The following is a 25260-nucleotide window of genomic DNA, read 5'->3' as shown; positions in this document are numbered from 1 at the left end:
CATTCCCCCTGCATCGGATAGAACATCCATGTATAATGCAAGTACGATTATTTATCTTGGAATCTTGATATTCATAGGACAATAGCATGTATATATGCTCAAGTAGACACATTGAGCTGAAATCATTATAGGAATATGTAATGCATTATGTACTGCCTTGAAGACGACAGGATTTGAAAACGCCAAGGGTATAAGTCGTGGGACCAAAAGTTCCGGAAATAGGATGAAACAATGAAGAAGATCGCTGAGTTAGATATTATAGTTCTCCGCATGCAAGAAGATCTCGTCTCTATTCGGATCTAGCATCACCTGCGTTTGGAGCTTGGCCACTGTGTTTGCAACCTCGATACGCATGCTAGGTGGGCCGCATACGAAGACACAAGCACGTCGGCCGAAGTTCTTCGAGAACCCGTTGAGCATCTCGGGGATGTTGGGACGGAAGTAGTCCGTCCTCCAATTTTCTCTTCGTTGTGAGGGTTGGAACACCGCGTAGCGCGGGGTGGCTCTTTGGGATACCGGTTGTGGGCCGTTGAATCCAAAGTCGAAGGGAGCATTGTTAACTCCAGGCTGTCCTGCGTAATGATCCTGGCTAAAGTGGCGGGTGGTCGCAACATGAGGTGCAGTATATGCGCCTGGGAGAGCAGCGAGGCCGTCCTCGTTTTCGCGGCGCAGTTCCTTTTCTCTCTCGGCGTCACCGGCGGCCTCTTCCCTGATCCAGGCAGAGTTGCGCTTATCAATGCCCTGCAAAATACCAGAGATCTTCTCTTGGACCAAGTCTCGCCCTTGCTGGTCGTCTTGGTTCACTGCGGTGAGAAAGAAGTGGCAATGCACGATACTGGAAGGTGCATGGTCTCGACAGATACGGAGTTCCTCTTGGAACCATTCCATTGTCTCCGGTGTCTTCAAGGACCAGATGACTTTGACTGATTTGGTCACAGCTTTACCATCACGGATCTTCTTGATTAGATCCAGCAACTGGCTAGCAATCGCAGTGATACCGCTTCCTCCTGCGAAGAAGATCACGTCGTCAAATGCGGACATCTCCCGCTGCATGCCGCCATAAGGTCCTTCGAGGAGTGCTGTGTAGGTTCTGAATGGACCATTCTCCAAGTATGTTTCAAAGGCTTTGCGTGTGAAACCCTTGGCGGGTCGGAAGACGAGGGTCAAATCTCGGTATTTCTCACCATATGCAGAGGGGAAGTCGTCGCTGCAGAGCGAGGCAATAGTAAAGGGGTGGCTCTGGAAGAAGGAGATCCTCGGCATGCGTAGATAGACGTACTGGCCCGGTCGCCAGCGCATTTGCGTGGGGACTGTGACCTTGATAGCACCTTGTGGGAGAAGCGTAATGGCCGACTCTTCTCCGATCATAAATGAGGACATCCGGAATGGGTTCATCCAATTGAGATAAAATAGTCGAATAATGTAGGTGAGGATCCAAATCACCACCGTGGTCCAAAGATAACCCCATGAGGAGAGATAGTTTTTCGTGTGCCAGAATAGCATCGAAACGAAAATCCAGGATACAGGGATATGAATGATGATGAACAGCTCATACATCCAGTGGCGGATGGATGGAAGCGAATGAATACAAAGCACGAACAGAGGAGCGGCTGCCGCGAGACCGGTACCATACGCATACATAGGTAGGTTGACAAACTTCGTATAGTTTACCATGGCTCCATCCGTCCAGATCGGAGTGATATAGAACGGGATCATGTGAACGAGACACAGGAAGAGACAGATATAGGCGGACCAGCGGTGGAGTCCATTTAGTCGCTCGGGACCTAGCCCAGTGAGCATTGTGATGAAGTTTGCCTTGGTGGCGAGTGCAACAATCCACGGGACCATGGCCACTGCAAGCATGCCCGCCCGAATGGCCAAAGGAGGTGATCCCAAGGCGATGGACCAGTAGTATAATGGCTGTGGTACGAAGCAGTATAGAGTCACGAAGATCAACGCGATCAGCACGATTATTGTCACTGCCAGAGAAGGAAAGACGATTTGGTTCTTTCCGACCCTGACCACCGGAATTGGTCTGTAGAATACCCAGCGCATCAGTGCGATCACCTTCTGCAACGGGATGATCCGTTGGAAGATGGACTCGCGTCTTTTGGGCGGAGCAATGGTCATTTGAGCTGGGAAGAAGTGTGCGCTCGAAGCATCCGTGCCAGCACTAGGGAGCTCGTACTCATCGTTGCACATGGAGGTGTTTGGGTGAATCTGAGGTCGGCTCTCTCTAAAGTAGGCAATCCGCATCTTGTCACCCCAGATATGCCAGAATCGAATGAGAGAAGTGATGACCAGCAGTATGACGGCGAAGTAGACGAATCCATATCCATATTTGGCTGACTTTGACCAGGGATCGCGCTGGGACTCCACCAGCTCGGCCTTGGTCAGCGAAGCCGAGACCACGATGTTGACTCGCTTGCCGAGAGAGAGGATAGCGTTCCGCATGGTGGAAGATGTTGGTACACGGAATCCAGTTCAGCGTGTATGTTTCCTGTCTATATCCCAAATGGTTGAGTTTCCGCGGCGGTTGCAATTTGTGGAGTGTACAACCTACCCTTCAGTCGCTCGAGGATGATCGTCACCTGCGAAGAGCTCTCTTCTCCGAGTTCTATAGATGCACCGAGCTCATTGATGTCACGGGAAACGGGAAAAATAACCACAGGGGACACCCGCCTAGATGTATGGGAACAAGGCACAGAGCGGGGGTCACAAAAGTTCGATAACTCCCTCACGCTGTGATGGGATGTCTTTGGAGCCCGCAGGCTGACCAGCGCCAAACCAATCGAGAGCCAGGTACTTGTGATCACCCACAGGGTGGCACTGCGGGCGTCTCGCCAGGGCCACCGCATCGTGCGGAGGTCAAATCTCTCGAGCTACCAGTGATGTGTGATGGTTTAGCGCCCGCGGGGCCAATCATGAGGTCAATAGTTGCAGAGGTGACGAACGGTGATCGGGCCGCATTAGCGGGCACGTCTCCTCGCCATTCCTTTCTTCCCTGCCGCTTCGCGCAGAACAAGTCAAGGTGTTCGGTGTTTCGAATTAGAAACATTTAACTTTGATCCGAAATAGTTCATTTGAGCCCGGGGCTCCGAATGCACGTCACTAGTCATGTATAGTTCGATTCGATTATTATAGAAACTACATGTGGTCCGTTCCTTTTGCTCCAATTATGGAGATGTGATAGGAAGCTCAGCTTCGTCGAATCGGATGCACTTCAAAGGATCGCGAATGATATAGAAGGGTCGTTTGAAATGTTCACTTCAAAAGGGCTTGAATCTTCCGAAGGTGAATACTCTGCATGATTACAAGGAAAATAGGTGGGAGGTGGTAGCGTTGGACGAGAGTGGGCTTCGGGTACTGTATACTATTATTTTTATTATTATTACTATCAGATGGCTAGCGTTGGCTCTTGGGCCTACTTCATGTAGGGGAAAGGACAGTGGAGGCAACGCTAGTTGCTCTTGGGTGAGAGATTGATTTGGACGAAGCTTTGGGGAAAGCTGTCTGAGAGCAGCATCTAGATTAGCGGCGGCTTGAGAGCAACTCCGCGATGTAGACCGAAAAAGAAAAAAGGCAGATGGCGACTCGGGGTCTACCATATTTTAAATGATTTTGTTTCTTTCATTATGAAAGTGATAATATCGGGCTTGTTAAGGGCCTCACCAGCAGATTCACAGCAACCTACCGAGAGGATTAAGAAAATTGCCCGTGAAAAAGTAAATCGGTGTTCACTGTTGGATGTGTTTTGTTGATCCTGTCACGTTAAAATTCTGCCTCAGTCTTAGAGAGACACCGCCTTTGATAGGGAATTATTCTGCCGGGCGATGCTGCTTTTTCATCTGCGATCGAAACGACACAGCTTGCCAGTACACAGCTCTCCATAATGGCAACTCCTGCAGCAAATGCTGCACCCTCGGTATCACCGTCTCTCTCACTCCCACCTTCTCAATTTGCTCGCCTTCAACCTCATGCCTACCTTCTTGCCCACCTCTCTCCTCCTCCGGCGAGCAACCAGCCCTCCATCCGCGCCAATGGCCGCGCCCCTTCCCAATTCCGAGTCACATCCGCCAATGCAGGCTCTCTGACGCACACAAATGGCAGCGCCGTCGTGCGCATTGGCGATACGACCGCCGTCTGCGGTGTCCGCGCTGAGATCCTACACACAGATGATATCGCTTCGTGGAGCGTATCGTCCTCGTCAACTTCCAACTCAAACAAGAGACGCCGCCTCGGCGAGAAGACGACAGACGAAGATGAAGGTCAGGATGAGAATGAAGAGGACCGCGCCCACATTGAAGATTTGAACTTGCTCGTTCCCAACCTTTCCTTGAGCACCGGCTGTGCGCCAGGCTTCACTCCTGGTGCCCCTCCCTCTGCGCTCGCTCAATCACTTTCACACCAGATCCTCTCCCTTTTGCACAGCACACGTCTCATCCGGGCGGACGATTTGCGCATTTGGTACCAGCCACCGAATCTCGGCTTGGAAGCTTTGGAACGGCATAATGAAAGCCAGCAAATGGAGATTGATGCTGGACAGGGCTCTGAAGAGAGCGACCCTCAAGAGATCAAGGCCTTTTGGGTCCTTTATATCGACGTCATGATTATTTCTCTTGCGGGTAACCCATTCGACGCTGCTTGGGCTGCTGTCTTGGCTGCTCTGCGTGACACCAAGCTTCCCAAAGCTTGGTGGGATATTGATAACGAGACTATCATCTGCTCAGACGACATCTCGGAAGCTAGCAGGCTATCTTTGCGCGGCCTGCCTGTGGCTAGTTCATTCTGTGTCTTTGAAGCTGATGCTGCAGCTGGGTGGCGCGCCGTCGTTATCCCAGATGTCAATGATCAGAAGGCCCAAAACCAGCGGAAGAAGGGTCCCCAGCAGAAATGGATTCTTGCGGATCCGGATGGCTATGAGGAGGGCTTGAGTCAGGAAAGAGCTACTCTGGTTGTTGACAAGGCGAAGAATGGAAAGAATGTCATATTGAAGATGGAGAAGCATGGTGGTTGGTCTGTTGATACTGAGGACCTCCGCCAGCTGGTTGAGATCTCGGGCCAACGATGGGACGAGATGAAGCGGATACTTGACCAATGCTAGAATATGAAAAAATATGATACCATGTCTGATTATCACTGTGCTACCCCGACTAGTTGACCTTACAATGTTTCTGACAATACTGAGCTTAAGATTGATGAGCAACATTTGAACTCGATTAGAAAATTGAAACACCGAAACACTATCATTGCATGTATCGTTACACTAGGTGAAGCAGCTTCCCATAACACCTGTTTTTGATGGTTTCACAGGTCCCGGCAGAGTGCATTTATTGCATGGAGGCCTTACGGGGCGTCCCCCGTCTCCTCTTCACTGGGGGCTCATCATCCCGGTTGCCAACACCCGGGATGCTCACCGTTCCATTGCTCTCTCCATTCTTGTTTCCTTCAGAGTTGGAATCGATTTGGCCTTGGGGCTTGCGGGGGTAAGAAATTGAGAAAAAGATCAGATCCAATCTATCTTGTGTCTCCTTCTCTTCGCACTTATCCGACTCGGACTTCTTGTCCGACGCCTTTGCCTTGTCGTTGCGCTTTTCCTTCCCCGCAGTCTCATTCCCAGATATGAGCGCTTTCAGGTCACCGGACAGGATACGCATGAAGAGGCTCTTCTGCTCAGACGTGGAAGATTTCTTGTCGGCATCTTCCTTCTCAGAACATTCTTTATCTTTGTTTTCCTCCTCGTCACCTTCTTCTTCAGCGTCAGAGAAGTGCCACATTACCTTCAGTTCCCCGCGAACGAGGGCAGTTCCCCAGAGGAATGACAGGACTCCGGGGACAAGGTACAACAGGGCAGGCTGTGCGTGATTTGAGTATTGCATGACAAGCAACGTGGCGACCATGCCAACAACATACCCAACAAGACTGGCTTTGAAGTATGTCTTTGGGAAAGATCTCGCGTCGTGGTACGGAGGCTGGAGCTCGGGCTCTCGTGACGCGATTGTCGGTGCCCAAAATCGCTCTCCCCACGCCCCAGTCGATCGTTGATATTTAGGCTTGACGATTTCCTGGCTTGAACCTTCTGTGCGTGCCTTTTGAGCGCCCTTTTGGAAGTAGTAAAGGAAGAGGTCAAAACGCAGCGCAAGGCCAACCATCATGCCGGGGATCACAATGTCTCCTAACCCCAGCATAGCCAGTGATACAGCATCTGGTTCTTGCCCGGGGGAAGGGGGACGAGGGAAGAGTAGCTTGATGGGAACGTCCAGTTTTGTAGCGACAGTAACCATCATTGGGGTGAAGAAAACAAAATAGATGTCGTAGAAGAACAAGGATCCCAGAATCAATGTTCCAGTCCAGAAGGTCGACGGTGACATGAACTGGAGAGCACCATAACAGAAGCTGAATCCAAGGAAGTTGGTCAACCACCAAGGCTTGGTAACGAATGCAAAGTATCCCACTGCAATGAGAGCGATGATTGCACTTAATAGATCCAGAAGTCCAACAAGCCCTTTCACATCAATCACATTCTTAATGTGGAGTTTGAGTCTGAGTCGCTGGTACGAGGCATTGCGGCACGCCCAAAGGAAAGAGAGAACCTTCGATGGCAAAGGGATTGAACCGAAGATTCCAGGAAGTGGTGAGCGTCGAACTTCTTCCAACGATGTGAATATGCGCTCGTGTTGCTTGGCCTTCCAAACCTTTCCTCCATGGCGATAGTACTTTGGGAAGAGGAGCGACCGCCAGATCAACAGAGCATCCTTCAAGAAAGCGACGGCGAAGAAAATGCCCATTTGGGAGAAGTAGAAACTGAGAATCTTGTTCAGAATCGCCGGGTCTTCCAACCATTTGATCACAAAGTACAAGGTTCCCAGCGTGAGGCCCGCTGTCAATGGGAACATCAGAGCATCCGAAGGCTCGAGTCCCTCCATCTTCTGAACCGGCCCACCCTGGTCCTCACCTTCATCATCCTCATCATCGGTATCGTATTCTTCATTCTCAGTATCTTTTTTGGGAGGCTTTGCGGCGGAAGAGGGTCTGGATAGAGAAGCATGGGCTCCAATATACATGGGAAACAGAGCAGAAACGAGTAGGTGGCCGTACGTGGGGAGGAGCGGCTTGATGCGGTCGAAGTGATACCACGCGTGCCCAAGCACCTCGGCGAGAGGGCTGACGTCGGACATAGCAGGAGAGTCAGGATGTAGCAATTTTCTAAGGGAGGGTATTCGAGGCTTTGATGGTAAAAAGATTGAATCAAGCCATTGTAGAGTGGGAGGTTGAGAAGTTGCTTGATCGGAGATTCAAGCTACCGCGCCAAGCTCCACTTCGCGGCTTCCGCCCTCCCAGCTTCTTCTTCTTCTTCTTCTTCTACTACTACTACTACTACTACTACTACTTTGCTTGCAACGCTCCCTCCAGAACAGCCTTCATTATGGCGACAGACGTGGTATTTGACACTTCAATGGTAATTCCTGGCTGTCACTCTGCTTTTTGAATGACTACTGACTCTCGGCAGGGCTCTTTCACCGTCGAGCTCTACAACACTCATGCGCCCAAGGTTCGTACCCCACGCTTGATAGCAGACAAACTCCAGCTGACTCTGACTTCCTAGACATGCAAGAACTTCGCGACTCTCGCGCAACGAGGTTACTACAACAACGTCATTTTCCACCGCATTATCCCAAACTTCATGGTCCAGACTGGTGATCCCACTGGCACCGGCCGCGGAGGCAGCTCGATCTACGGCGAGAAATTCGAAGACGAAATCCACGATAATCTCAAGCACACCGGTGCTGGTATTCTGAGCATGGCGAATAGCGGACCCAATACGAATGGCAGCCAGTTCTTCGTCACCCTGGCGCCGACCCCATGGCTGGATGGGAAGCACACGATCTTCGGTCGCGTCAAGAGCGGGATGCGCATTATCCAGCGCATGGGGCTGGTCAAGACCAATGGCGATGACAAGCCCATGGATGAAGTGAAGATTATTCGGGCGCGTATGGTGGAAGAGGGGGCTGAGTGAAGCAGACTCTAAGCTGTGCAATTGCCTTTCACAGCCCTCAAAGAGACTGTTCAAGAGTAGTTCGATACCTGAGATGGAGATTTATGCGTCCAAGGTACAGGAAGCATTGTGCTTCATCGCACACAACCGGGCTAAGCGCGATTGTAGCTTGGAGAAGCCTTCGCTTGCCCTGCAGACATGACCTCGGGCTCGTGCCCATTTATACGAATTACGAAACCTGTCAAAGTTGGAGAATTGACTCCCTCAACATTGACTGTTAGGCAAATGAATGTATCACTACAAAACGAACCGCTTCCATCAGATTTTTCATCCAGAGCAGCAGATACAGAGTGAAGTTTCTTCTAGCACTCCCGTGACGTGTACCAGTGAAGGTCCGCGCCATAAAACCGAGGTTGCCATGAGATAGCAGTCGGCTTGTGCAAGCACTGGGAGTGGCATGGAGAAGAGGAGGAAGTTGTGGGCCCTCAAATTTTCCTTTTGAGTGGCGTGATTAGTAAGCGGATCACCTGATGCTGTATAGATCGGGTTTACTGTAGAAGAAAGCTGAGGCACAACACTCAATCCGCAGATTAGGGGGGATGCAATGGTATAAGGTGGTAGCATTGTTTAAACAGTCATTGAAAGAAAGTTCATTGGGGTAGCTGCGCCCCCTAAATATCCTAGTCATGGGATTGAACGCAATACTGAATCTGTGAAGTGCCTGATTACACGATAACGATCTCCTTGCCGTTTTCTCTCTAGCCCCGGCTGCCACGGATATCAACCTCCCAGCGCGGAACGGAGGCTGCCAATATGACTACATAAGGACTTGTTCCAAGTGTATTAGTATCCATAATTCCTCTTTCCACCCCACTTTAGGCCCCAATGGCTAAAATTCGGTCCTTTTAAACTCTGTACTGTTGCCGCTTTACGGCAGTGTAAATCCAGACTCCAGCCACGTTGCACCCTTCAATTCTACCCACGCAACAGTTACTTAACTAAGTGTATCATGCGAGTGTCAAGCTTTCAAATGGGGCTCTGACATCGCCGCTTTGGCAATCTTCTTCTCCTAATCGGGTAACCTTGATGTGTTGTCAGCTGATGTGGCTAAAGGTCGGTGCCACGATGGAGAGCCCGGGAATGGTATAAAGCTCTGGTGCAGTTCTTTAAGTCGGTATCATCATTTCGCTTTATCTTCCAAATTCCAAACGCCCAGATATACTTGAAGTCGGGTCCGTCGATTCAGTCACTTTTCCTTCAAGAGGACTATCACTCACCTTTCTCAAATAGTCATTCACTTTCTCAGACACCATGTGCATCGCTCTTGGATTCCTTTTTAAAAACAAGTCAAAGAAAAAGGGCCACGGAGAGACTACTGCCAACTCCGAGCTTGCACCACGTCCGGTCATGACCCAGGACTCCAGTCAGCGCCAGACTCAGCCGGCATCTTCCCCGATCATCAAGGCAGGATAAAGTTTGACATGAAGTGATTGAATATGTAACATGGGACATATCCTTTTTTTTTTTTTTTTGAGAGGGGAGTTTTATAGCTTAGGGTTCACATTACAGGTGACGATAGAGCCGATGGGATAACATGTAATTGGCTTGCTTTTTGAAGATATGTCGCGATATATGCTTGTCTTTATCAAATTTTTATCCACTGCTGTTTTTCTCTTCCAATCCTGCTGGTTGGTTTCTATAGAAGCATGGCGGTATTTTGGTATACCATTATGCCAATTGGATGAAGTCTCAAGCCGTGTATTCCAGGGGCACGTCAAGTAACCAACTTTGGCTGCTGTAACTTGCCCTTGTCTTTGCTCGTTTCCTTCAAGCTCTTCCTCTTATGTTCTCAAAAGGTCATCGTGACTTTAGAATTTAAAACGCACTCCTTGGGAGTGCAGTATTGGTCTTTTGTTTGGAGCGATGCTCCATGCTCCATGCTAGGGAGAGGCCGAGAAGGACCAAGAGAACAAAGTATTTAAGATCCCATAAAATAAGTTCTCGGTCGGGCTGTAGAAGAGTTATTATTAAATCAAAGCCCTTTAGACCTTACGAGTTGCCGACGCGATGGAATGTCGGTTCTTTACCGCTATAAGCAAGTATCTTTCATATTTACGCACATTATCGACTACAAGTACAATCTGTAAAACGTAGAAAGGCATGCATAGGTGCATCGAGCCAGCTCATCTTTTTTGAGAACGATGATTAATGTCTTAAACAATTTGACCGCCCGGGGACCTTCCGAATACTCGGTTTCCATCCGGCCAGGTCATTGCTATAATTGTTCATTCGATCATAGTGGCTGTGAAATCCCCGGAATGGTGCCGTAAATCATACACCTCAGATCTTACGAGGCCTGCTGGGCAAATGATGTTTGGAATCAACCATCTTGTCTCCAGCTTTCAGATTCGCGGGTGGGGAAACTCAGCTGATAAAAATACCTCTCTGACAGAATGTGGCTTTAATATTCCTACCTTTCACACTCGGCTCTATTGAAAAGAGTAGCTTTGCGAGCTGGTTTCTTATTCTTGCTTGTGCCATCTTCACCTTCTAATCAGATATCATAAGCCGCCCAAGTGAACTGGCTGCAAGAAAAGCTCCTGGCATTATCCAGTGCACCCTATATAATTGACTTGGCGCTGAAAAGGATTTCCCACTTTCGTGTCCTTCATGGTGTAAGTTGTTCTATTCGATTTTCTACTTTTCACATTGCGCAAAGTGGCTTCTCCATATGCGCTAACCACTGTCTTGCCGACTTTTGTCTGAAGACCTAGAAGAGTATGAGATGAGCCAAGAGCTGAGAAACCAGATCAACTTTGGGAACGCGGCCAGATTGAGACCTCGGTAGGGGCAGGATCCGTCCTATCGATTTTGAGCGGCTAGTTAGTTGACAATGTAAGCTCTCAACATAGAACTTTGCTTTTCACAATCTCAAATCATTTCCAAGTAGAAACTAATAGCCCAAACAGGAATTTCAGTGATCATATGGTATCTCGGTTGGGTTTTATAGATGTTGCGCACTAGGGCCAAACACGGTATAGCTGCCATAGCGCTGACCGCCTTCCCGCACAAAAAGCTCGGCGCGTTTTTCTTTTCTCTTTTTCCGTTCGAAGCTCTCCACTCCACGGATTGAAAGTTTTTTTTTCAGTCGGAAAGCCGGATATGCTCGCAAGATTCTTGATCTCTGACCCAAAATTATGAGAGCTGGGTCTGCATCTCTCTGTAACCTACACACTTACGCGCTACAGCTCGGACCTTAGTTCTGATTGACAACATGGAAACCTTGTCAGAGACACCGTGGGACGTGATCATTGCGGGGACAGGGCTTGCCCAATCCCTACTGGCGCTGTGAGTAAATCCCTCCGAGGTTGGGCTCGACGATGTCACTGACTCGTTCTCAAGAGCCCTCTCGCGGTCGGGAAAGAAAGTCCTTCATTTGGATCGGAACCCATACTATGGAGGATCCGAGGCTGCTTTCAGCCTGGACGAGGCCCAGGAATGGATGGACGGTGTCAATCAACGTGGACAGTCTCCATTTGAGGATGTCAAGATTTTCACTTACCAGCATCCCCAAGACTCCCCGCAATCTACTCCCTCCCAAGACGGCTCCGAGAGCAGCGCACGTCCGGCAGGCACACCGGACATCCGTGCGAACCTTGCAGCTAGTCGGGCCTATACCCTTTCCCTTTCCCCATACTTTCTTTACACCCGCTCACGACTAATTTCTACCCTGATATCTTCCAAGGTCTACCGCCAGCTGGAGTTTATGGCTGTCGGAAGTTGGTGGATTCACTCCCCTGAGAATCCCAATGTCGAGGACTGTGATCTCGGTGCTACCCGGGCTTTCCATCGCGTGCCGGGTAATCGCGAAGATATTTTCGCAGATACCCATATCAGCATGAAATCGAAGAGGACATTGATGCGGTTCCTTCGGCACATCAGCAAGTCAGAAGATGAGGGAGATGTGGAAACAGACGAAGACTTGTCCATGCCCTTTGGAGAATACCTGTCTTCCAAGTTCAGTGTTCCTCAAAATCTCCATGCTCCCCTGCTCTCGCTGTCGCTGTCTCAGCTCTCACAACAGAGCACATCTGCAACTTACGCCGTTCCTCGGGTAAAGAGGCATCTTTCATCCATTGGTACTTTTGGACCTGGATTTGGAGGCGTAGTGTCGAAGTATGGCAGCGCCTCTGAAATTCTTCAGGTCGCCTGCCGGGCATCGGCCGTCGGTGGTGGTGTATATGCCCTTGACACCGGCATTCAATCACTCGCAGACGGTGATGTCACGGCAGATGCTGAGTACCCTGTTGAGGTGCAGCTGTCCAGCGGGGAGTCCGTGCGAAGTAAGGTCGTGTTTGGCTCTACCTGGGATCTCTCCGAGAAGGAGCAGCTGTCCCCTCCCACCAAGGTCGCGCGTTCAATCAGTGTTGTTTCTTCAAGTCTCGCCTCATTATTCCCCATTACGGTGGAAGGGGCGCCGATGGCTGCCAGTACGGTCCTCATGTTTCCGGGTGACACGTTGAGCAGTCCTCAATCCCCGCCGGTGTATCTCCAGGTCCACTCGAGTGACACCGGTGATTGTCCACGAGAGCAGAGTAAGTCCTATCCCCTATCGATTGCGTCGTTCCCTTCCCCTCTGCTCATATGATGAACATCTTTTACTTATCTACATTGCCTGATTTGCATTGATGAAACCATTCTATCTATAACTGATCACGAGCATACCCTCAATTTGAGATTCACTGGCGTTTTTCTTCGTCCAATGGCTAACATAAACGTCATCAGGCATTATCTACGGTAGTGTATCACTCCCTGGGCCTGAAGGCCACACTCTCCTCGAATGCGCGGTAGACCGTTTGGTTCGAGCTGAAGGCCCTCAGGCTATTGTGCTCTGGTCCATGCGGTATGACCAACTGGGCCGGCTCAGTAACGACGGCACGCCGCCGACTCTTCACACCCATTCGCCTCATGTCTTCAGCTTCCCGCCTTCGAGCCTTGATCTGGCATTGGAGGACGACACTGTTGATACGGTAAAAGAGGCGTGGACTCGAATCGTAGGAGTCGAGGTGGACCATGACGATTTTATGATCTTTGATGATCGTGACGGTGCCTCCGCTGAATGATTGTAGCATAGTATCCATAATATACCCGCCTCTATTGTCGTCTGCCTTGTACAGAATAGCAGACAGCTTGGCATTAAATTCAAGCACTCTTCGAACTACTTCATCTTCCAATTACGCTGCTCCGTCTCGTGTATATCTGAATATCCAGTCTAGACACTGGCAGATCTAGAAAAAATGTCCAAAATTGGCTAGATCCACACCGATGTCGCCCCCTATTCAAGATCAGACGCGAGCAACATAGCGCCTTCAGAGCTATCCTAGACAATAGTGGAGCAAATAAACATAGCTACGGTCCGAACGGATCTGAACCGCCTGTCTGAGCTTAGGTTCGTCCTTAGCGGGCGCCGTGGCGCCGTAGTGGGACACGTGCAAAGGAATGGCGTCGGTTATGGACACCTAGAAAACCACTGGGCTTTGCAGGGACCAGGGAATAATATCTCGGTAGTATCAGGGTATGGTGGCCCTGTAATTTCCGTGGCCCAGGTCCCTGAAATGAAGTGGGGCGTAGGTAAAACGAAGGCACACGTAGCGAGGGTATTTTATCTCCGTTATCAAAATGATATCGAACAAGGTTCTTGGGCCTCTCATTTGAGTTCCAAGATTTTTAGGCGTGGCTTTTGTAGTTATCGAGAAAAATGCGGGTATTTGGGTGCCTGAATGTCTAGAATGGATTATCTCGATATTCAGCCTATATAGACCTGGTGCTCAGGTGGGCGCTCATCAGCGTTGTCCGAATCCATTTCAAGGCCTTGACTTCGTCGAAAAGTTCCAATCTGTGGTGAGATGCAGATAGGGAACACACCAGACCACACCATCCGTTAACTACCTTCCAAAGACCAATGTTGGTGTTTTCAATATCCGGGTCTAACCATCAATTGATGTCTATGTGAAGCAAGTCGAATCTCGAGTACTATATCCATTTCTCGTTCGACCTGATCAGGGCGATCAAGCTTAATACGGACCCGCTGCCGTTTCGTTAGACTCACGCCGTTATTGAGGTTTGCTTAACAGGCCATCTGAGAAGCATCCTTTCCGTGAGACCATGCAAGTCAGAGGGGAACGAATGGCGATTGCCGCCGCTGGACAGAGGTACCATACCCCAAACGAACGATTGGACATGTCACTGATCATCGAGCAGGGTAGAGAAACCTTGCATCCATCCTTCAGTCCATGGTGCGTTTCATCATAAAATAAGCATGGGGAAGTACCAGAATCGGAGATTGCCTGACAACCTATCTCGATCCGGCCCAATTAATCTGCAGGACGTCGTTTTGGGCCTCAATCCTACCAATTTTGGCCCCGATGATGATCGGCCGATCAATCATGGAACATGACTCCAAGCAGAATGTGCAGCACATCGCATTTCCCCTCGTACAGATCAGGCCCGCAGTGGAATTCGAACTGACCAGGATGACTTCCTAGAAGGGGTTAGGGACGAGAGCAGGAGTCGAATGGCATGATCACCGTGCGTGGTGCCTGGGCTCAATATATGGGGCCGACCCTGCGCGATGAGCGTACGGAATGGCGATGGGTGGCATCATTGACCTAGCCGTTTGAAGACTCCCTTTTCGAGTTCGCGCTGTAAAGGGCACGAAGTATGAGGCCCACAGCCGAGAACGGCTTCAATTTGGTGCTTCTTTCTCCCTGGAAAGTTCGATGAGTGGACTACAGCGATCCGAACCCGAAAGGGACTGGCGATCAGGGGCCCTGTTGAAAGAGATCCACCGAACGTGACACGCTCGTTTTCAGGGTCCGTTTAATGAATAAATTACAAGTCCTCTGCTGCGCCCCCTATTTTTAATCTTACAATTTAAAGTCTCAACGATGACAGCATCGCCAAGACGGCACTGAGCTTAAGTCGAATTTTTGTTTTAATTCCATGCACCTTTGAGCCGCCGAGACGCTGAGACGCCGAGGCTGGGAGATTCGTAAGCTCACTCGAGAAGGTCGGGTACCGCGGACAGCGGTAGATGAAGCATTCTCCTGAATTTTCGCGGGTGCCTACAGGACTCCATCGTGTAGGGCGTATAGTACCTGGGCCATCCACGTTAAGGTTAAATCTCATATCACTCGCTTAGACCCGCGGTCCAGAGCCTTGGACCTCTTGGCTCCGACTGTAGGCACTTCCCCACGGTGACCATAGAATCTGAAACACAACGGGCATCGTTCTAGAGGGTTAATATATGTAGAACGCCACGACACCCATGACGCAGCTGTCTCATCGCCCTTGAAGAATCCCGCACGGCCGAAAACTCCACGGCCTGAGCCTGAAGCCAGAAGTGAATGGCTCCAGTGTCGATCTCGGCCCACTCTTTTCCATGATGGCCGACCACGGCTGAAATGGTGTCTTGCTGCCTCCGATAGGGAAGGGCGATAAGGTTTCCAGGGTCCTTCGCCTGTAGCTGAGTCTGAGACGGACTCGTAAGCCTTCTCCAGTTACTCCAACCCTCAAGTGGCAATAGACTAAGAAAAGAAACACAATATTATGTACATATGTTAAAGGGACACGCGTCGGTGGGGAAGGGTAGACCACCACAGCCCCTCCCACGGGCTGCTGACTGGCTGGGGCGGCTGGACGCCAGAGCGATCGACCTTCAAATCATTTCCTTATTGTCGTTTCATTACCAAAACCCTTACAGTTGTTTTATACCCTGTATAGTATAGTATAGTTCGTCGTTCGTCGTTCGGGGTCTCTTTGTACACACAGATCCATTCGATGTAAATTTCTATGGTCCAAGCGTACCTGGACAGTCGTGACGTATCTATAGACACGATACATTGGTAACGCATCATTATGATCGGGGTTCCGGGTACTTCTTCCATGGTGTGCTCTCTGTAATGGAGCACGGGGATTCACTGTGTGTATGTGTGTATGTGTATGTGTATGTGTGTCTATTTGATCGCTCAGCGAACCGGACGGTCCTCCGTCGGACTCGAGAGCCGGTTGGAACGATCCCCTGATCTGGATCTTCGAAGTGAGCCAGTGGCCGTCCCGGATCCGGATCTGCTGGATGCAAGCGATCATCCCAACGCCGTCTTTTAAACAGGATAGGCACCCGAGAACTCCCTATCCAAAATGCCAAGTAGACCATTGCGACGGCGGAAAAGAGCAGACCCAGTGATCTGCGGTATTCTAGGAATATTCTGATACGTATTTCCATGGATGGGATGATCATCTCCTAGGACCACCTAGCAGGTACCCGGACCAGTACCCAGCATTCCAATGTGATCAACACGGCAAAGCAAACCCGAGAGACAGGCAGGAGAACAAGAGAAAGAGAGAGATACAGTGAGCGAGAGAGAGGGAAACCATCGTAAGGATCCGGAAAACAACCCATATATCGGAGGCCGAGACTCATGATATAGTTGACTGACTGGAAAGTGCTGCAAACGGAGTTGGATCCAAAAATACGAGTCAGGGTAATACGATACCGCATTCCCTCAAGTGTGCCACCCCCCCAACTCTGCCAACTCTCTCTTTAACTGCTTTGACTTCCTCCCTTTTTTTTTTTCCCTCATCACGACTTCCCTCCTCCTTCCCTCTCTCCCAACCCCCATCGAACTCTCTCTCTCGCCCTGGACGCACTGTCCAGCCGCGTTGATCTACAACTGATTTCTTCCACCCCTTCCACCCCCCCTTTAGACCGTGTCGCGGGTCCCGACGCTGCCAGCCTCTCGTTATCTTCCGGCATTTGACTTGCCTGCCATTCTTTAAACTACTCTTGCCCCGTTCGTTCTGCTGTGATCGGCTTCAGCTGCCCAACGATACCACGGGTTTCACAATTTCGCTTCCACGCCGATTTACTGAAATAACCTAATTCGAGGGCGCCTCATTGCCTCCCTCTCTTGCGACACCGACCTTCACGTATATGTTGGAAAAATCGTCGTCTAATACCGTCAAGATGCCTCTCTTCCGGCTGAAGACGGTTTTCCCTTTGCTCGCCCTGTTGTCAATCGGTGTCTTCTTCTGGTGCATGGAACGCTATGATCGGACGGCCTTCCTCCGTTTCAAGCACCTGGACCGCGTGAACCTGGGCACCAACCAGGCTCCGTTAGATGCAACCGAGAAATTGGCTACCACAGACACCGCCAGCAACACCTGTGAGGTCGACCCCAAGCTGGCTGCTCCTCTCCCTTTCTCCGAATGGCTCCCCCGTAAGAACTACACCCGCGCCTATTTCCGCCCTCGCCTCGTGAGCCCCAAGACCGAGTTCCACACACTCGAGGAGATTGAGAAGCCCGTTCTCCCACCGATGGTCGCCATGGAGCGCGGAATGGTGGTCTCTCCCGAAAACAGCGAGGAGAATTTCGTCTGCCCGGAAATTATCGATGTTGATGTTGCCGCGGACGACGATGTCGACGAGACCTCGAAACTTTTGTTCGGTTTAGCCACTACGGTCGACCGTCTGGATCGCTTGCTCCCTTCCCTGCTTTACACCTATGGTAACACCAAGGCCGGTCTTCTCGTTCTGGTTCCCGAGTCCGACGACGATCTGGACAAGCAGGAGACCTACTTCCGCAACAGGGGTCTGGATCTGACTCTCATCGCTTCCCCGCTCGATTTCACTGCTCGCTACTTCGGTATGGTCGACGCCTTCTCGGAGCACATCCGCAAGCATCGCCCTCACACCACCTGGGTCGGTTTCAGCGACGATGATACCTTCTTCCTGTCTCTTCCTACCGTTGCCGAGGAGCTGAAGCTGTTCGATGAGAAGAAGAAGCACTATATTGGATCCCTATCTGAGGCCAGCTGGCAGGTGGACACTTTCGGCCACATCGCTTTCGGTGGTGCCGGTGTCTTCGTTTCCAAGCCTCTGCTCGATGTGCTTATGAAGTACTACGACGAGTGCCAGTCCTGGGGCGAGCAGCCGGGTGACCAGAAGCTCGGCCAGTGTATCCAGCGATTCGGCGACACTCCTCTGACTCTCTGGCCCTCGCTCTACCAGATGGATATGACCGAGCCCGTCGACGGTGTCTACGAGTCCGGTCGCAAGATCGAATCTATGCACCACTGGAACAGCTGGTATTCCAAGGACGTCGTGAAGATGACTACTGTTTCTGCGGCCGCTGGCCGGAAGTCCGTTCTCCGCCGTTGGGTTTTCGATCAGGAGGAGACTATCAACAACGCAACCGGCAAGTCTACCCGCCACTTCTGGGTCTTGACCAACGGTTACTCTATGGTCAAGTATACCTACGATGAGTTCGTTTCGGATGATGCCATCAACTTCGACGCTGTCGAGAAGACCTGGCCCGAGGACCCCCGCGGCTTCGAGGAGCGCTTGGGTCCCCTCCGTCCCGCGGAGGATGAGGGTGTCACCAAGGATCGGTGGTTGATGCACGATGCGTATGTGGTGGGTGACAACGTCCACCAGTTCTATGTGCGCGAGGAAGATGAGGGACACAGTGTGATCGAGATCGTCTGGCTCGGCCCCAAGGGCGGCGGTGGCGGTGGTCTCAGCGATCACCACATCACCGGTACCTATCAGCAATGATCTCTTCAGCCTTGCTGAGAAGCCCCTTAAGCGATTTCTCTAAGGCTGGTCCTTGGGGGCTTGTCATTTTTTATTCTCGATCGTCTCATCTTCACTTCGCTGCACATGATTTTCCATCCACTATTTATTTTTTCCCACGTCACGACGCCAAACCATTTGCATCGGCCCCGAACCACCCGCCCACTCACCTTCCCAACCTTTTTCTTTATTCCGGATGAGACTCGTGATCGTGACCTGAACTCCGCGTCCTCCAGTTTCTGATTGTTCATTTATCCGGCGTTAGCATTGGCGGAGTCCATTCCGGTGCAGCAACCTGGTGGTTTTATGTACTCCCTATATCCCCGGCTCCTTTATGTGTGGCCCCCATCTTTCTATCTGGCTGCCTTCGTACGTTGGTTGGGCCTGTGATATACATATCCTCGCCCACGCCTCGGCTTAGCTATTCGTTCATTTTTCTTTCTCTGTGCTTCTCTTGCTATCTTTGTGGATTTCCCCAATCAGAGGGAGAGGCTCCCACGCCATGCATCGTTTTGTAAAAATAGACTTGAACCGACGACCGTGTTTGGGTCGCGGTTGGTGGTGATTAGCGTTGAACTATGCCCAGGTTCATTATGCGAAGAATATGATGAATACTTCAAATATACTTATTTCCCATTCCGTTGTCGTATAGCAACATTTACATGTTACGTGCTAGGCTTCGCGGATCGGCCCGCGAGAAGCGCGACGGGGCCCATCTTCAGCCATGTGGCAAGTGAATGACTCTGTTGCCTATCCCGGCCAGATATTGATGAGGTCTCCTGGGCGTACCCTTGGCCTTTCTAGGTGAGCCAATGCCGGTGTGTCCCTCGTGTAAGGTAGCAATGTCCATACACACACCTGGCGCGGCAGACTGGGACGGTAGAGGGAGTTCTGCCTGGATCTGGGTTGTTCAACGAAGACCTTCCAAGGTTAGGATCAATGTAGAATACCCCGTTATTTAAATATTGTGGTGTGCTTCGCTTCCTTCCTTTTGGCCTTTGTTGGTGTTCACATGCAGGAGAAAGCTTCGACAAAGATATATATTGTTGGAAATGAGGCATGCATCCATATAGAATGGGCTAGAACCTTGGAATCACAAGATCAAATATTCTAATGTAGTAAAGCCACGCATCTCATGTATCGAGCCTTGGCTTCATTGCTTAATTATAGCGTTTTTTCAAGGTGATGAAACCCAAGTGCGGGTGAATTGTGTGATGAAACCGACAATGCTTGCCCCCTAGGGGTCGATGAAAAGGGAAAGGGATTGTGGCATGTACAAACACAAACACAATAACGATAAGATAGAGATAAGGAGTCCCATATCGTGCAAGGCCCCTGGATGATGTTTGTCCAAGAATAGACACTCATGCCGTGACACATACCTTATGCCTGGGGATGAAAGCCGAAAGCGACCGTCGACGGCGCTGTTTCTGCTGGAATCTAGCTCGGTCTAGACAGGCCCACTCCATACCGGGGAAGTACACCGCAGGCTGATTGTACGACGGTTGGTTTTGTTTCTTTTACAGGAGTGCATGGGAAACGGTCCATAGCGCCGTGTAAGCCCCGACGACATTGACCCTAGGTTGATAGTCAGGTACTGGCCGGGGCGAGCCCGAGGCCGGGTGCAGCGGGCAGTCAGCCGCAGCGAAGAATGCAGGGATGATCCAAGTATAGCCAGGTATGTGGAGAGTCGAGCGTCGAGCGTCGAGCGTCGAGCGTTGAGCGTCGAAAGTATCAAGTGTGCTATACTGTCCGGTACTAATGTAGTGTAGGGATGATGGAACGAAAGGAAAGTCAAAAAAGACCCGGGTCCAGACGGGTTCAAACACCGATGCAAGCGGAGGCGGAAAGTGCTTAGACCAACAGAAGGCGCGGTTTGGAGCTGCGCGTGCCTCGCGCTGAGTGGAGGACAAGGTGGGCCCGAGGAGGCACCAATTATAATGGAGAATCACGGAGAGGGGGAGGCGGATACTGTAAGTTTACCGTCCATGACATGTAAGATCGGCATTTCGGACAGAAGGTACTTGGAGGCGATATGCACTACGTATGGGCCTCAGAAGTATCCTTTTTATGGATCCTGTAATGCACCCCCACACGTGACTGACCGCCTGCCCATCGCAACTCGCACTTTGCCTTCTTCGCTCTTCCCCCCCCTTCCTTTTCTCTCTCCAACCCTGCGATCCCAAAACGCGTTACTCGATTGGGTATCTTCGATTCCCTTCCCCTTTTGGACCTTCTCCCAACTTTTGGTCTTTACCTGCCACCAATATCCTTCAACCTCCATCATGGCCGATATGACTTCCGTTGGTGAGGAGAAGCTCTCTCCTACCCACGATGACCTCCAGCAGCCCGGTAACGGCGCTGACACCCGCGGCACCAAGCGCGGCCGCATGAGCGCCGAGGACGACGACGATGATGATGACAAGCCCGGCCGTGAGCGCCGCAAGATTGAGATCAAGTTCATTCAGGACAAGTCGCGTCGCCACATCACCTTCTCCAAGCGAAAGGCCGGTATCATGAAGAAGGTACGTTCTAGTTCCACCTTTCCTTCCCCCCAAGTACCGTGCACATACAGATACCCCCGTCGCGGCTCGTTCACATCCAACCATTCTGGAAACTAACCATCTCCTTCCTTTCCAGGCTTACGAGCTGTCCGTTCTCACCGGTACCCAAGTCCTTCTGCTGGTCGTCTCCGAAACCGGCCTTGTCTATACCTTCACCACACCCAAGCTGCAGCCGCTCGTCACCAAGGCCGAGGGCAAGAACCTGATCCAGGTCAGTTGATTCGAGCAGATTATCTCGGTCGCATGATGCTAATCCCTTTACTCAGGCCTGTTTGAATGCCCCCGATCCCACCACCAACGAGAATGGCGTCGATGCCGGCGATGTGCCTCCCGAGGCCCCCGAGGATGTCGCTCACAGCAACGTCAACGCGCCCCAGGGCAACATGCCCCGTCCTGGCATGCACCCTGGCTACATGACCAATGAGCAGCAGCAGCAGATGGCATACTACCAGAACCTCCAGCAGCAACAGCAGGCCGGTGGCCAGTATCCCGGCATGCCCGTGGGCAACCGCATGCCACCGCAGCACCAACCGACCGCGTAAAACACCCACTCTCTTGCTTTGTTTTCGCGGCGCTGCGGACGGGGTCCCAGATACTGCGTCTTCCTTCTGTTTTCTCCCCCTCTCCCTCCACTGCGCAACTCAAATCTCTCGCGTTCATTTGATACCCGTCCATCCGCGCTGAATCCATCCTCCTCTCTCCTCCCCGGAGTATGATCTGCATGTCCATGCTGATCTTCCATCTCCTTGTGAAGTATACATATTCAAACACTGCGCTGGTATTTCCTGTGGATGTCTTGTCTTGTTACTGAACGTGTGTTACGGTCTTGCTTTCAACTCGAACTTGAAAGAAAATCTTGCTTCTTTTTCCTTTGCTCAAGCCATGACCTCTCTACCCCCAAATCCAAAACCCTTTTTAAAAAAAAAAAAAAAAGAGACTAAGAGCGCAAGCAAACAACTCTGGACTTCGACGCTATTCTGGCTGTTTCTGTTTCCCCTTGCCCCCTCTACCTAGACATAATGGTGGAGGCTGGTGGTGTTCGTGGTGCATTGATCTGTTGGCGAAGTGGTTCTTTTTTTTTTTTTTTTCTTTTTCCCCTTTCTATTTATCTCCCATACGACCCATTATTGATATTGTTTTCCCGCTCTTTTTCTCAAGTGTCTAATCTCATCCTGTGTTTCATTCTTGTCACCGTATCGGATTCTCGTATCTGTTGCTGACGCCTATGGCCTCTTGCTCGCCGAGATGTACATCCTGTCCTGTATCTGGTATGGATATGATGTGGCTTTCCGTCCTTACTTTGTGTAGTATGTAGTTGGTGCTGTGCTGCCGGGTGTATTTCCATGGAGTTAATGCAATTATTTCAGTGTTTGTCAGTTCTCAAGTACTTTTGAATTGCCGATTCTCCTCGTGGTCAAGGTATTTAGCTTGCAGATCTGCCGCGGGGCGAACCAGGCCCTTGATCGAGCTAGACATAGATCAGATATGATCGTCATCTACAAACAAGTCAAACTAGTGAAGCAAGGGTCCAAGGGTACAACCCTAAAAACCTTGTCTACAAGATTGAACATTTAAAAGTACAGCCCTCGTAGTTCCGAGAAACTAAGTGGACGTGTTGACGGCGAGTATTAGGGTTATACTCTGTACATCCCCACATTTTCTATTCAAAACCAACACAAACTTCGGAATCGATAACCGGGAATCAGAAAGAAAAAAAAAAAAAATATGTGGTATCGTATCATTGACTGTATCATGGCTAAGCTTTCAAACCCCCAGAATCGTGACGAATCTGACTCGCACACGTATATCGGAATCCAGATCGTCGGGCGAATGTGTTTCGGGTCTAGAACAAGACATCGAGTCTTACTGTACATAGTGCAACAAATAAAGGAACAAAAAAGGGTCTTTGGTATCAAGATGTGACGGGTCCAAGCAAAGGTGATTTAGATGTAAATGGAATAACTCAATGTTCCAAGGCTGTCAAAGCGAAGAAGACGATGGTGGCCTTCCACGTTTGGGACCGCCTGGTGATGGTATATCTCGTATCCGGGGGAGGTGGAGGTCGGCGCGAGGTAATAAAGGCGACGATGAACCTTCGTTCTCATCGTGGTCGGCTTGATTGCCCGCCTGCGGGCGCACCCATCGAGATAGATACTGGCGTCCGTATTGCCAGGCGCCGGCCAGAGTCCTCCTCGATCCCGCCAGAAGTCCAGAACCTGGGTTTCGGGGACGAATTGTTTCGTCGCTCTCATTTCCTTGAAGATCATCGTCTTCTCGGATTGTTCCGTATCCAAGGTTGCCCGTTCCCGATGAGGCAGAGAAGCTCCACAGGCTCTTTCGCTTGCGTTGTGAGCCCATGATCCCTGCCAGAGGTGCAGATGAGCGCCTCCAAAGACCGGTTTGTATCGGTGGAGGGCGGCGAGAGCCTCGTGTACGATGGTATGGCATTGCACCAATGGTTGAGTGGCGCGCGAGGACGCGCACCGAGCCGTTCAGGACTGCACTGCCGCTTGAACTGCGCGGCCGATCGCCTGAAGACCGCAACTGTGGGTCGGGAAAGTCATAGTCAGAGTCATCAAGCTCAGCCCAGATTGATGCGGCGTTGAAATCGGCAGCTTCGTGGCGGTCACCCGGTGGAATAAGCGGAAGACTAGGGGCTCGGGCTCGATGATACGACGAATACAGTCGAGGCTGGACCCCTCCAAGAAGGGGTTCTTGTTCTCCAATCTGAGATTCTTCGTCGTCCGTCCCATCTACCAGCCCGTTTGAGGTCGGGCAGTGCTGCTCCTCGACGATCCCCATGCCTGGACCAAGTCCGGTCTGTGTAGAGCCAACTGTGGTGACAGCAGCATGACTGTCGATGTCCTCCAGCCGCCAAGACAGGCAGAGAACACCGCCGAGCAGAATGACTGTTCCCAAAGCGATGAGACCAGCATGGAGCCCGCCAAGCTGGGATGTCTGCCGGAAATAGATCAGGCCATCGAGAATGGCAATAATGTTGTAGATGCAAAACACAAATGGATACAAGACACTCGTGCTGCAAAGTTTTAATCCACGATGCAGATAAAATAGCTGCGTTAAGGCCAGGGAGATCATGGCCAGCAGAATTACCCACGATTGCCAACGGTTGAACTGGTTCTTCCCATCTACCAGCGTGCGCACCAGTAGTTCTACCGCCGACTTGGCCAACAGGAGCGAGTGGGCCGATAAGATCCCACTGATAGCTCCATAGCACATGCCCCGGAACAGCCTGATTCGACTTTGTAGCCGTTGCAGATGCGGCGCGAAATGACCTCCCGGAGCAGGTTTCGTCCGGGACCCTGGTAAACAGCACTTCAACAGCTTTAATCCCACAAGAATCAACGCCACCATAAAGACTGTTCCTCCCATCCATATCAGAAAAGGCCGGCGTTGTAGAAGCTCCAAGAGCTGATTTAGAGTATGGGCCGGCTCTCCGATAGCGCCGAACGTCGCGATCAATATGGCACCGCTGCAAACAAGGAAGGTGCCTGTAAAGGAATATCGAGTAAAGGGTTCACCGAGAATGAGAGTCGCAAAGATCGTATTGAACACCAGTCCGGACTGTCACCGCTATGTTAACGTCACCCTGCCGACTCCGGGGAAGAGGATAACTAACTGCCTGGAGAGTGGAAAGAACAGGTAGAGGAAGTGTGGTGATCTGAATGGTGCTGCCCACAATATTGGATATCACAAACATTCCCATACCTAGCTGCCACCGCCGGCGCTTGTAGGGAGGGCGGCGCACATCGTATGGGTGCTTCTCGTCTTCGAGGAGGTGAGACTTGCGCTGGAGTGTGAGCCCGATAGCCTGTAAACTGGTCGAGATGAGCCCGACGAGGATGCCGATCTATGACAGAACATATTAGCCATTGAAGATCCGACATGTCAATATCCACACTCACTGCGACGCTGCCTTGCGGCGACAGGCCACCTAGGTTGCCCATCTTGGAGTCTGGTACATGGGCCACGGAGGGGCCGTAGAGCGCACAGAGAAGAAAGCACTACCGGAGTAAAGGCATAATGTGAGGGGTTCAAGGGGAGGTAGA

At 51.0% G+C, this 25260-nt stretch overlaps 8 protein-coding genes across 8 annotated transcripts; 5 read left to right on the top strand and 3 right to left on the bottom strand.

Moving 5' to 3' along the window:
* Positions 1-249: 249 nt before the first annotated feature.
* On the bottom strand, positions 250-2454 carry N7443_006301 (putative metalloreductase transmembrane component; the record flags this gene model as incomplete). Its single annotated transcript, XM_056886357.1, has 1 exon — positions 250-2454. The coding sequence occupies one exon, from the start codon at positions 2452-2454 to the stop codon at positions 250-252; it is 2205 nt and encodes a 734-aa protein (XP_056740006.1).
* Positions 2455-3892: 1438 nt separating this feature from the next.
* On the top strand, positions 3893-5104 carry N7443_006300 (3' exoribonuclease family protein; the record flags this gene model as incomplete). Its single annotated transcript, XM_056886356.1, has 1 exon — positions 3893-5104. One exon carries the CDS (start codon positions 3893-3895, stop codon positions 5102-5104), a length of 1212 nt encoding a protein of 403 aa, XP_056740005.1.
* Positions 5105-5330: 226 nt separating this feature from the next.
* N7443_006299 (aspartic endopeptidase) lies at positions 5331-7178 on the bottom strand (the record flags this gene model as incomplete). Its single annotated transcript, XM_056886355.1, has 1 exon — positions 5331-7178. One exon carries the CDS (start codon positions 7176-7178, stop codon positions 5331-5333), a length of 1848 nt encoding a protein of 615 aa, XP_056740004.1.
* A 248-nt stretch (positions 7179-7426) lies between these two features.
* cyp1 (putative peptidyl prolyl cis-trans isomerase (CypC)) lies at positions 7427-8017 on the top strand (the record flags this gene model as incomplete). Its single annotated transcript, XM_056886354.1, has 3 exons — positions 7427-7459; positions 7511-7552; positions 7607-8017. The coding sequence occupies 3 exons, from the start codon at positions 7427-7429 to the stop codon at positions 8015-8017; spliced, it is 486 nt and encodes a 161-aa protein (XP_056740003.1).
* Positions 8018-11270: 3253 nt separating this feature from the next.
* Positions 11271-13119, top strand: N7443_006297 (putative Rab geranylgeranyl transferase escort protein; the record flags this gene model as incomplete). Its single annotated transcript, XM_056886353.1, has 3 exons — positions 11271-11344; positions 11399-12591; positions 12782-13119. 3 exons carry the CDS (start codon positions 11271-11273, stop codon positions 13117-13119), a joined length of 1605 nt encoding a protein of 534 aa, XP_056740002.1.
* A 3902-nt stretch (positions 13120-17021) lies between these two features.
* Positions 17022-18611, top strand: gfsA (glycosyltransferase family 31 protein; the record flags this gene model as incomplete). The annotated part of the gene is made up of 1 exon (XM_056886352.1): positions 17022-18611. The coding sequence occupies one exon, from the start codon at positions 17022-17024 to the stop codon at positions 18609-18611; it is 1590 nt and encodes a 529-aa protein (XP_056740001.1).
* Positions 18612-20914: 2303 nt separating this feature from the next.
* N7443_006295 (uncharacterized protein) lies at positions 20915-21735 on the top strand (the record flags this gene model as incomplete). The annotated part of the gene is made up of 3 exons (XM_056886351.1): positions 20915-21154; positions 21270-21404; positions 21460-21735. The coding sequence occupies 3 exons, from the start codon at positions 20915-20917 to the stop codon at positions 21733-21735; spliced, it is 651 nt and encodes a 216-aa protein (XP_056740000.1).
* Positions 21736-23173: 1438 nt separating this feature from the next.
* On the bottom strand, positions 23174-25158 carry N7443_006294 (uncharacterized protein; the record flags this gene model as incomplete). Its single annotated transcript, XM_056886350.1, has 3 exons — positions 23174-24775; positions 24831-25061; positions 25117-25158. 3 exons carry the CDS (start codon positions 25156-25158, stop codon positions 23174-23176), a joined length of 1875 nt encoding a protein of 624 aa, XP_056739999.1.
* Between the last annotated feature and the right edge of the window lie 102 nt (positions 25159-25260).

The sequence above is a fragment of the Penicillium atrosanguineum genome (assembly GCF_028827265.1).
Source record: "Penicillium atrosanguineum strain IBT 20685 chromosome Unknown utg000005l_segment0_segment0, whole genome shotgun sequence".
NCBI classification, from domain to species: Eukaryota; Fungi; Ascomycota; class Eurotiomycetes; order Eurotiales; family Aspergillaceae; genus Penicillium; species Penicillium atrosanguineum.
Note: the sequence above shows the minus strand (reverse complement) of the source record. Positions and strands in the feature narration are given on the sequence as shown.